This window comes from Protopterus annectens, chromosome 16.part0 (genome assembly GCF_019279795.1).
Source record: "Protopterus annectens isolate FY-2018-M chromosome 16.part0, PAN1.0, whole genome shotgun sequence".
Taxonomy (NCBI): Eukaryota; Metazoa; Chordata; order Ceratodontiformes; family Protopteridae; genus Protopterus; species Protopterus annectens.
The window spans coordinates 327,053,374-327,065,546 of record NC_056750.1 but is presented as its reverse complement, the minus strand read 5'-3'; the positions used below and the strand labels follow the sequence as shown (position 1 = coordinate 327,065,546).

Sequence of the window (12,173 nt, the reverse complement as noted above, 5' to 3'; positions counted from 1 at the left end):
TACACCATACCTACTGTGGACATAAGGTGGGGTGGGTACTAGGTGTGCAGTACAGGGCACCATTAAAGATTTATGCCCATATTTCCAGTTACCCCAAGCACTGTTTGGTTAAGTGACTCACTCAAAGAAAGAGCAGAGATGGGAGGAAAAATCATACATGTCCTGCAGAAGGGAGACAGTTCTGGCAGTTGGTGTAGAGGATTAAGTGACTTGCCTTCTGTAGCCATGATTCAGGGTTTGAGTCTGAGCAAATCAGTTGATTGAATAGCCCTCTCTAACTGGGGCATTTTATTCACACACACACACACACACACACACACACACACACACACACACACACACACACACACACACACACACACAAATCTCTTCTGTAGCTTATTTCTAATGCTGCTGCAAATTTCATCTCATACACACACAAAAAAAGAAATTCCATCTCCTTCTGTGAGATTAAATCTCATGATGTTTCTGGAAAGTCCCTTCATTTGCTGTTGTAAGTGCCAAGCAGAAAGCAATTTTCGCATACACCAAACAGGCAGAAGCAGCAGCAGTATTGGTTCGGATACTGAGTGTCCAAGAAGAGGCTGCAGTAATTTTTTTTTTTTGGAGGAGAGACTGCAGTGTTTTTAAATATTGTAGGAAGACATTCTTTTTATTATTTATTTTTTTTTGAAAGAATGTTATATGGCCAGGCCCCCCTTCCAACAGCAGGCCCTAGGCAGATTCCTAGGTCACTTATTGCTGTATCCAGCCCTGGTGCCTACTCTTTCCATGGAGTAATGCTGAAATACATTCTATATTCCACTTTTTACTACAGCCGATGTGTGGAGGTGGGATCTGTGTGTAGAAAGTAATTCTGTCTTATTCTCAGTTTTAAACAGTAACTATCTGACTTTGCAGGGCTAGTATGTGTTTGCAGGTTTAATGTGATTGTGTGAAGCTACTTGAAATTTTGTAATTAGTGGCTGCTGTTTGTATAGAAGCTGACAGAGCTGAAATATAATATATGGCCAGCATTTTTTATCACAGTTATCTGAAGTGCACACGGAAGTAGCTATAACTTCTGCGTTGGGAGCCAGAGCTGTCTCTTGAAAGTAATTGACCCCTTGTTCTTTGGTCATTTTAAACAGTCACTATCTGTCTTTCAAAACTAGTGTGCATTTGTGTGATGTAAGATGGACTACTTAACTGGACATCTGAGATATGGACAGAGAAAGTAGCTATACTTGTTGGGGCTGCCTGTAGAGGAAAATGCCTAGCTGTCTTTTGTTGCTTGCTCATTAGTCTTGCTTTGCATGAAGAATGTTAAATATGTGAAGCACCTTGGAAGCCTTTAATATATGGCATCATTTGTGTGGGGCAAAGGTAAACTACATTACATAGGCATCCTCATCTGTCACAGTCAGGAGTTTGCATTTTGCACAGGACTGGGGATACCTGCTTTGTGGGGTTGGGGTTGTCTGGATGCAAGTAAATGACCCTGTTGTGATTTGCTCAGTTTAAATCATGTTTCAAATATTAAGGCATAAAATGCATTGCAGAACGTCCAGGCCTTCAGTGCTTGTAGAGAGATGGCCACCCCATACTTCATAGCAGTGTAACTTGATTTTAACATGGGCATAATAGTGGCCTTTGTCCTGCTATCCTGAACAGCACTTGGTCTAAAAATGTTCTCTTGTCTGAGATGTGCACAGGAGGTCATCGTAGTTTCTGCCCAGGTGGGAGGCCAAGACCGTACCTTTGATTCTTTAATTTTCTTCCCAAACCTCAGAGGTGTGCACAGGTCACTAAAACTTGTTTGGCTCAGGTCAGTATTGTCATTATTTCTGTAACTTTCCTCTCAACCTTCAGAGTTGTGCAGAGAGGGTCCTTGTAGCTTGCATAAGAGCAGTGGGCTGTTTAGGTGTAATAAGTTGGAAACATTTCTGTGATCATTTTTTTCATGTTATTCACTGCGGTGGTGGTGCTGCGGTAGTGCTGTCACCTGACAGTAAGACGTTGTCCCGTTCGATTCTTAGCTAGAGTGTCTTCTGTCTGGAGACATGTGTAAATGGGCGTACCTTCGTTGAAGGTTGTCCGTCAGGGCTGGCAACTCGGCACATAAAAATCTAATGCCAATCATTAGCAGACCAGAGTTCCGCTGTTGTGACCCCTAACCAGGAAAAGCTGAAAGACACAACAACAACAACATTCATAAATATCACGTGCATATGTAGAGGTCTGTCTTTTCCGGCAAACAGCAAAACAGATGAGAGCAATTATAAAAAGCCAAGCACTTTTGTCCCTATCAACCTTCTGGCAGTAGATCTTTTTATAAGACTCTGTAAAAACGAGGTGGAGAAAATAAGGCAAGGGAATCAACATGTCAAGCAGTTTTATAACATTACAGCTAAAGAAAGAGAAGCCTTATTTGAATTACAAAAAAGAGAGGATCTGGTGATCAGACCAGCTGATAAAGGAGGCGCTGTAGTGGTATTAAACTCTGTATGGTATCAAGAAGCAACGAATCAGATGTTGAAAGATACTAAGACCTATAAAAGAATAAGCTCAACTGAAATGGAGAGGGAAATCAAAGGTGTAAAGGATGACCTTTTTGATATGTTAATGGGAGGACACCTGAAACAAGAACTCTATGAATTTTTTGATACACCTTGCCCAACTATACCACCTATTAGTGGGCTACCCAAAATTCACAAAGATGACAAAAATCCACCACTATACCATATTGTGGCAGGAAGGGGGTGGGTCACCAAACCCTTATCAATGTTCGTGGAAAATGAACTCAATAGCTCATCTCAAGCCACAGTAATCAGGGACACAGGTGATTTCCTTTGTAATTTAAATTCAGTAGCAAGCATAGTCAAGGAAAATCAAGATATAATGTTGGTCACCTTGGATGCATGTAATTTATTTACCTCCATCCCAAATAGTCATGGTATTGAAGTCATTAGCTCTATGGGAATAAGATCTAATGTTACGAACATGAATATAGACTTAATATGCTCGCTTCTTCAGCTAATTTTGGAAACTAATATATTTGTCTATGGGAAAGAGATATACTGGCAGTGCTGGGGAGTAGCCATGGGCACCCCCTGTGTGAACAGTTACTCCAATCTGGTACTTTAATAGTGGGAGAAGGAGAATATATTTCATTCAGTTAACCCGTGGTTTCAAAACATTTACTACGGGCGTTTTGTGGATGCTATGGAAAGGAGGTATGGATCAACTTCACCTCTTGATTAATTATTTACATCAAACCACCACTTTTTTGAAATTTACCATGCAGCATTCTGAAAAGAGTATATACTTTTTGGATGTCAAGATTTTGTTAAATGAGAAAAAAGAAATAGAAATATCAGTCCATCGGAAAACTACAGGGAGAAATCACTACTTATATAAAAGCAGCATGCATCTGAGACACATTACAAAAATATCATGGAGAATGAAATGACAAGAATTTCTAGACTATGTACAAATGATGCAGATTTTGACAAAGAGAAGAACAATTTACAAAACTATTTGGTAAACAGAGGCTATACCATAGAAGATAATCTGTTGGGTTCAGAAAAGTTATGTGACTTAAGAAAGAACAAAGGGAAGACGTACTGTAGTGAAAAATGTTCAAGAAATGGAATTAATAAGGATGTGAATGGTAAGGTTAGCTTTGTTCTGACTTATTCTAATGATTGTACACAGATATGTGATATAATCGGAAAATTTGGGTCAGTATTAACTCAAGATGAGAAAGTGCATGATATAGTGGGAGAAAAACCAAGGTTCACATTCAGCAATAAAAAGAACTTAGAGACTGCTATGTTCAAAAGATGGCTGCCCAAGAGAGAATTTAAGCAATAAGAAAAGAACTTTCAGATGTGGGAATTGTGCTGCCTGCTGTGTTATTGACACAAATAAACATCCTAACTCGGGTTTGGAGTATACATTTTCATGCCATGCGAATTGCAATACACAGCATGTAGTTTATTTAGCTACCTGCTTTTACTGTTCAGCATACTACGTTGGCAAAACTGATCAATTTTTTTAAAAGTAGAGTTTTAAGAAATTTGAAGGACATACGAAACAATAATTCCAGAAATGCATTGGCCAGCCATGTAATAGAGTTTCCAACACATTGCTTTAATTTTAATGTGATTGAGTGTACTTTTCAAGGGATGAAGAGAGGGGATATTAGAAATCATACTGAGAAAAATGAGGTTAAATGGATAATAAATTTGAGTGGATCGACCTCCTGGCTTGAATGCTGTAGTTCCGATAAGACCTATCCTAAAGGGTAGGCACCCTATAATTGGTTATAATTAAGGTGGGTATCCATCCTCATCCATTGATTGAAAAGTAGCTAATAGGTTCTAAAGGAGGGCGTTGATGTATTTGAGAGCTCCAATTGGTTAACAGAGATTTATTAATGAAAAGGATATCCCTAATGATTTATGATCTGAAGAAGGCAATGCTGAAAGCGCTTATCATATGTAAATGGATTTTGAGGACTGTGTTTTAAGTTGCTACTTCGTGTTTGTGTGTGAACTCATGGATTTTATTAAACATATTTGTTTAATTTTATGTCATGGTGGTGATATTTGGATTTTTTTACCTTATATATAATTTACAAAGTTTGGTCCTGACCTAAGGACAATGCTTGTTTGGAGTTTGCATTTCCTCCCTGTGTCTCTGTGGGGTTCTTCCCACCTCTGAAAAACATACCAAGTGTTTCCATCTCAAACATTCCAATGAATGGAGCTGTGGGCAGCAGCACAGACTTTGCATGGAGCTCTATAGGGGAAAGAGTTGTATAGACCAATCACTTTGGGCATCTACTGTGGTGCACAGTATCCTCAAAACAGGAGAACATGGATCACAGACTGCATATTGTGGCAGGGCTAGTAGCTACTGGATGGTGTAAAATGTCCATAGGTGATTCGGTGATGTTGTCTAATATCTATAGTATGATCCCAGTTATTCTCTTTAGGGGTAATATGTAATTATCAAGCATGGAATGGGTAAGGCCAGTCTGTAACAAAATGGGGTAAGGAATTTCTAGCACAAAAAGGGAAACTGGCTAGGCATGTAATTGCCCACAGGGGCAGCTAACTTAGTACTTATGAACCTATGAATTTGCTAAAAAAAAAAAAAAATGTAAGACTGAATTTCTTTCCTTAAGATTTTTGTTCAGGACATTATTGGATCAAAAGTCTGGGAAAAAAAATGTAAAATTCAAAGCATCTGGAACCCTCATAACTTATGGTGGTATAGTCACTTTCTCCAATTGTAGTCTTGGTCACATAGACCCTGTTGAAAAATACAGGAAAAAGCACAGTTTAAAATACCATTGAAGTTCTTTGCTTAATAAAGGTTTGTTCAGGCCATAATTTGATCGAAAGGTTTGAAAAATGCACCTCCAACATCTAGACCCTTTACAGCTAAGCCCCCAGAACTTCAGATTAATTATTTCCTCCACATTTATTACTTTATAGTGTTCGTCCGTTAAGATGCATTGTAAGGATACAAGAGAAAGAAAAGCTGACATGTAACACTGAATTAATTTCCTTAATCAGGATTATTTTTCAGGCCATCATTGGATGAAACATTTTGTTTAAAAAATTCTGAAATGCACCTTAGAGCATCTAGGACCCCTTATGGTTTTTAATGGTCTAGTAGCTCGCAGATCCCTGGCAAATATTTCCAGCACAGTTATTACAGTACAAACTTGCCTACTTAAGATGTGTTGAATAAATGCAGAAAAAATGAAAAGTAAGGCAAATTGTGTGAAAAGGAAGAAAAAATAGTCTGGATGAGAGTTTGGTCTGGGGACCCACTGGGAGACGTGTCACAGGAGTGTGTTAGTGGGCAGCAGGATGACCCCATGACGCTCTTTGCCTAGGGTGCCACTTCACCCAAGACTAACCCTGCCAGTGTAGCAGCACTGTTCCACGTAACCAATTAGTATTGTGAGAGTGGCTGAATGCCTTAAAGTTGTACTGTATAAGAGAAGTTAATTTATTTCACTAAGCTTTAGTAAATCAAATGTTTAAGTTCTGAGTCTACATGTTCTCCCTTAGTTCATGGGGGTTTCCTCCCACATGTGAAAAACATACAGTAGCATGATTGGAGACTCTGAATTGGCCATAGGTGTGAGTGTGTGGTGTGGATAAAATACTGAGACCGGGCTAGCCTCCCAGTGGTGTAAACTTTGGCTCTAGATGATTGTCATTATTGAAGTGACACCCTGACCCCATGTGCAAAAATGGGAAAAAGGGGTTTTGTGTGTGTGTGTGTGTGTGTGTGTGTGTGTGTGTGTGTGTGTGTGTGTGTGAATTATATATATATATATATATATATATATATATATATATATATATAAATACACGCATCTACATACACAGTGTTTGTATTTTTGGAACATGCTGCAACTAAGATATGGTTACAAGACAAGAAGTGTAAGCAAGGTATCATGTGGGTATATATGTCCATATGTGAAACGTTATGCAGTAATACAGCAAATACCACATTATGGTACAATGCAGCTACATTTCTTTTCATTTATTTCTTATTTTCAAAGAAGCTGAGTGAATCACAATTGATTTTAACTGGGGGAGGGGGTAAGATAAGGGCATTATGTGATTTTTCCATATTGTAGACATTTCCCATGAAGTACTACCTCATATTGAGAACCATCCATGCTGGTCTCACTACTACACTTATACCTTATAATTACTCATTATGGTTATTAACATGCACACTACTGACTAATCGGTTATTAAATGGGTTTCTCATTTGTTTAACATTTCTGCATTCTGTATTTCATCCTAGCCAACATTTTGCCTTAACAGTATATTGCAAACAGTTGTCCTATTCTTGCAGTATTGTTATTCATCGTGGTCAGATCTGATCAAACACTGACACCCATTTGCCCGAGACCATTTGACCGACACTTCATTTGACCAACAAGTATTATTGGCAAGAAAATGGGATATGCCCCCTTGCCCACTGTAGTGCGACCCTGGAGTTAGAATATATAGTTGGGGGGGTGTGGCACAGCCCCCCACAATGTGGGGTGTGGGGGGAGAAGCAATGTTAAGGCAAAACTAAATATAATATGAAATTAAGTGGGGGGCTTCACCCCCACACCCCCCATTGTGGGACTGTGCCCCCACACCCCCCCTAACTATATATTCTAACATTAGGGTCACACTACAGTGGGGAAGGGGGCATATCCCATTTTCTTGCCAATAATACTTGGTCAAATGAAGTGTCGGTCAAATTAAATTTCGGTCATTTGGTCTCGGGCAAATGGGTGCCGGTCAATCGGAAGTTAGGGCAAATGAAGTAGATGCACTGTATCATACCATACCATAAACACTGTGTTGATTAGATTTTAATATTGAAATAAAGTAATTAAAAGCCTGGCTGGAATAATATTTAAAACTTATATTTCCACTAGAAATTATGGCATGCAGAACGATTTTCGCTGAATAGATTGGAACTGAATAGAGAGAGAGAGAGTGAATGCGTGTATGAAAGCAGAAGCATCTGTGTGTGAGAGACCAGAAAGATGTATGAAAGCTGAAGAGATTGTGTATGTGAGAGAATGGAGAGAAAATTTGCAATCATATGCAAACTGACTGAGTAGTATGGAGCAAGTGTTGACATTTTAGCAATTTGACTTGTTTGCTTTGACGTCAGGTTGGGGAGAAAGGGAATTTATTTCTATCTTCCTTTTTAAAACTCTAAACTCTAACAAAAAAAAAAAAAAAAAGTAAGGTACATTCCTGCAGGAATAAAACAAAGTGCAATACATGAAAAACTGAATTGTTCTTACTGTACTGTATTTCTTCATTTTTTTTCTAATTGCTTGAGAGTTCTGGTTAACTGAGAGTTTACCATAGTATTGTCTTGTTTTTTTATTATTTATTATTAAATATATTTAAACATTTCATTGTGGCTGATGTTTGTGAGACATATTTAAGTTCTGAGAGTGCTTGCATATTTATTTGGTGACACTGTGTAGGCCACTCCTAGTAGCATTGCTCTTGATCAAACTACTATTTGTATTGATAGTAACAATTCACAGTAAGATTGCACACCCTTTAAGGGCCGTAAAGTAGCTGATAAGAAGTGATTGGTGGCAGGGGACACTACCTTATTATGGTCCGGGTAGAAGGGGGCATAGCTAGTAAATGTGTGCCAGCCTTTCCCAGGTGAGTGTGTGTTGTGTGTAACTCACAGCTCAAATAGTGTGTGTGTCAGATACTTGGGGCAGGGACACAAAGCACTGGTTAGACAGAGGGTGATGGAGGTCTTGGCTTGGTCACTCAGCTGAGATATCAACTCTGTAGCTGTGCCAGTGGAAAGTCTTACTGGGGGTCTGGAGAAAGAGGGAGAAAACAACCCCAGACTGACTGTGGTCTCTGTGTGCTCTTAAGGGAAATTACACTTGATGCAGAGAGCTGCATCTGGAAATAGTTTGTGTGTACTTGTAATCCTCCCAATGTACATCCTCCAGTGGTGCTAGTGGTGAGGATTGAGGATCCTTGATGACTGGGCCATAGGTGGGGCATCACGTTAGGAAAAATAATGTTTAGGTTTATCAGAATAGGGTTACTTGTGCAGCAGGATTTCGTGTAGACTTGTACAACCACATTTACTTCTTTTTGTCTATTTCATACAATTTAAAAACTGCATATAAAATTAATATGTGGCCACCATTTTATTTAACCACTACACAATTAACATAACTATGCCTCTTACAAGAAAAGTTTTCAGTTTTGAAATCCAAAATGGGATTATCTGTATTATGTGCAAAACTATGCCATGTAGATAATGGTGATATTGTATACAAAGTTAATGTTGTTGTTGTTGTGTCTTTCAGCTTTTCCCGGTTAGGGGTCGCCACAGCGGAACTTCGGTCTGCTAATGATTGGAAGTAGATTTTTACGTGCTGAGATGCCAGCTCTGGCGCACAACCTTCAACGAAAGTATGCCCACTCACACATGTCTCCACACAGAAGATGCTCTAGCTGAGAATCGAACAGGACAATGTGTTACTGTGAGGCGACAACGCTACCGCAGCACCACCACTGCAGCATATTGTATACAAAGTTAATAATCATTTTATTTTCTCTCATCTGTAGATTTCAGTCCTGTGTTCATATCTGGAGATTTATTTCATATTGGCCCATTTTCTTTTAACATTTTTGAAAAAATACTTAACTGTATCATACATAACAACACTAATCATGTATTTTCCAGCTAAGGCAGATTGAAGGCAAAGTGAGTTCCACAGACCGTCAGGATGCAATGCTGCAAGCAATGAAGTATGAAAAGAATCTATCACCAGGTGAGGTTTACTGTGTGATTATATGAATATTTATGTCTTTCTTTGAGGTGGAAAGAATGAAAGTGTCTGCGTTTTGATATCAGGACAGAAAAAAGTTGCAATTAAATGATTTTGTACTTAACACTTGTAAAATATACCTTCTTTAGATATGTCTGATCCATTCTTTTCATGCTGGATTGGACACTATTGGGATGTGTTTGAATGCTTTCTAATGTACTTCGTGTCAATGACCAAACTAAATAAAGTTGTATAACGAAGGCACAGTTGCAGATGTCAGCTGATGTCATCACTCTATTACAGTTAAGTGATTTTTTTTTTTTTAATTTAAACACAACTGTACTTTTTGCAGGAGGATGTATAATTATTCTGTCTTATCTTAACCAGAAGGTATCTTATGAGGTAATAGATGCAGGTTAGACGTAAAACTATAATATACTGCAAGAAGGACATCAATTTGCATTACATGAGAAAAATAAAGCAAAAATTTATTAAGGCGTTCAAAACATGTTTTGCCATCAGATGGACTGACTTGCATAAAGGAAATGTAAATCCTGCAAGTCTTGAATTTACCAAAGAATACAATCCCATTCAATGTGAAAATAACTTAAAACTAAAAGAAAAAATGTCAACACCATTTCATTCCACATTTCATTTAATACGTTTACTGTTTAGTCTTGTAAAATTTTAGACTTCATCATTCAAAAAGAAATACATGACATACAAATATATAATCATCACAGTCATGTGCATCAAATAAACACACACACATAACCTCCCCCCATTAATTCAAAAACACTTGCCTGATTTCAAACAACGTGTATATAGTACCTAAATTACCCCACTGTTGACTAAGCAACTGAGGCAACTAATTTAGGAAAATGAATTGTACCTGACAATGCCCTCTCTGACAATGACATTTTATATTTCTGCTTGATCCTTAGTGCAGTGTTTCACCTGATTTTGTGGTATGATTGTTCAGAGGATGTTATCATCTGAAGTGACTACATAGATGAATTACCCAGAGAAAACTCCCCCCAACATGCAACCTCTACATAGACAGTAACAGAAAATAGTTTATGCTAAGCCACAGTGCTTTAAGAGAAGTAATGCGACCAATTTTTTGGCTAAATGTGACTTAAAGAAACTTTGCACTCCTTTTCAGAACTTTCAGCATTTGATATCCTATACAAAAGGGAAAGTTATTTAGTTGTTTTTGAAATGTATAACTGAATACAGCTCATGGTTTAGTTTTACAACTTACTATAGGCTGACCATTTACAGACTAGAGGCTGTACAGTGACACCTTACTAAAGAAACTGTGATTTAACATTAAAAGGTTACCTAAGAAAAATGTAAATGTTTTTAGTATTACAAACCAGTTACTCAAATGTGAGCAATGCCTTACTTACTGATATTTCACTGATTGATAATTTAAGAGCAATAATGAACATTTTTGTTTATTCCTGCAGTATTGCAAAAGAACTCGTAAGTAAACATTTATGCTGGAACGTAATACAAGTACATGAGATTTGTGTATTACTAGAGCATTGACAAACCTTTCTAACAGCATTATAGAATGAAGTACATCATAAGTTTGATGTTTTTTTTAGTTTATCTTTTGACCAGTTTAATCCCACTAGGCTATAGGCTCTTTACAAGGGAGACTGGCGGTGGTATTTATATGAGTAAGGAAATTTGCCCAGGGCATCTAGGAACTTCCCATACTCTTTTTGATACTTCCTGTGGACGATAGGCCAGAGGTTAGTCACATTACAGCACGGGAAAGAATGGAATCTACTTAACAGATTTCTGCTCAAGACAATGCTCTAATTACCGAACTTGAAGGAGGAGGATTATTGGATGAAAAACTGCTTAAGCTGTTGCAAGAAAATGAACCTGCTACTTGCAACGCTGCATCTTGGAGTCAAATTATTGATAGGTGTGCTACAGAAGGAGGAGAGGCCTTCCTCCCTGTGGATAAAGGTCAGGGTTCAAGATATGGTACAGTTTACACTACAGTGAATCCATCTGCATGTACAGAACTTGCTGCTTCTTGAAATAGTATTTTCCCAAAAACATATTCTCAGGTGGCTAAGTCTGCTTCGGGTACTGAGTCTTCTGTTTCACAATGTGCAAGGAAACTTGCCAGTAGTACGAATATCTTCAAGAAACAATAAAGTAATTAACAGGTATGAGATTTGGGACAATATTGTCTCCTCTTTGATTTACTGCTAAAGAAATCCAGGCCTTGATACACATTGGTATTGATACATTTTGAGGTGTGACTTTTAAAACATTTCCATTTGCTGATGATTTCTTTTTGTTAAAACCTTTGCTTTCCTTCGGCACAGTTTGATATGGTAAGTTTAAATATACAGCCAAAAAGGTACATTATTCTGCAATTTAGGACTTTTGATGTGGAGTTGGCTCTGATTCAGTCTCACTGTTCTACATTACGTCATTCTGTCTTGGATGTTATAAAAATGTATGATGACAAGAAGGTATGGACAGGTGCTTCAGTAATCAGGGCAGTACTGAAAGTGTCTGCAACGTAGTTTGTGCACTTTTCTAATGTGCTTACTAGCTGTAGTTACAGGGCCTTTGTGTATTATAAGGGACGGACAAAGACTTTTCATTGTGGCTGTTATGAACATTTAATACAAACGTCCAAAGAGAAAATGTGCTCAGTGCTGGGAGTTTGTTCATAACTTTGAAACATTCTGTAGAAAATGTAAGAGTACTGAACTTTTTTGGTTTGATTGCCCTTAAATTAAATTGTTAGAGTGACATAGTTGAACAAATCACGCACAGTACTAATGTTACT

The 12,173-nt window shown here is 38.0% G+C and overlaps 1 protein-coding gene across 1 annotated transcript in view; it reads left to right on the top strand.

Moving 5' to 3' along the window:
- Positions 1-9,267: 9,267 nt before the first annotated feature.
- The window catches only part of LOC122790593 (centrosome-associated protein 350-like), a 289,372-nt gene continuing 286,466 nt past the window's right edge, over positions 9,268-12,173 (top strand). Inside the window, exon 1 of the mRNA XM_044058120.1 lies at positions 9,268-9,349. Coding sequence (XP_043914055.1) covers positions 9,310-9,349 — 40 coding nt within the window. The 5' untranslated portion in view covers positions 9,268-9,309. The remainder of the gene's footprint in view (positions 9,350-12,173) is intronic.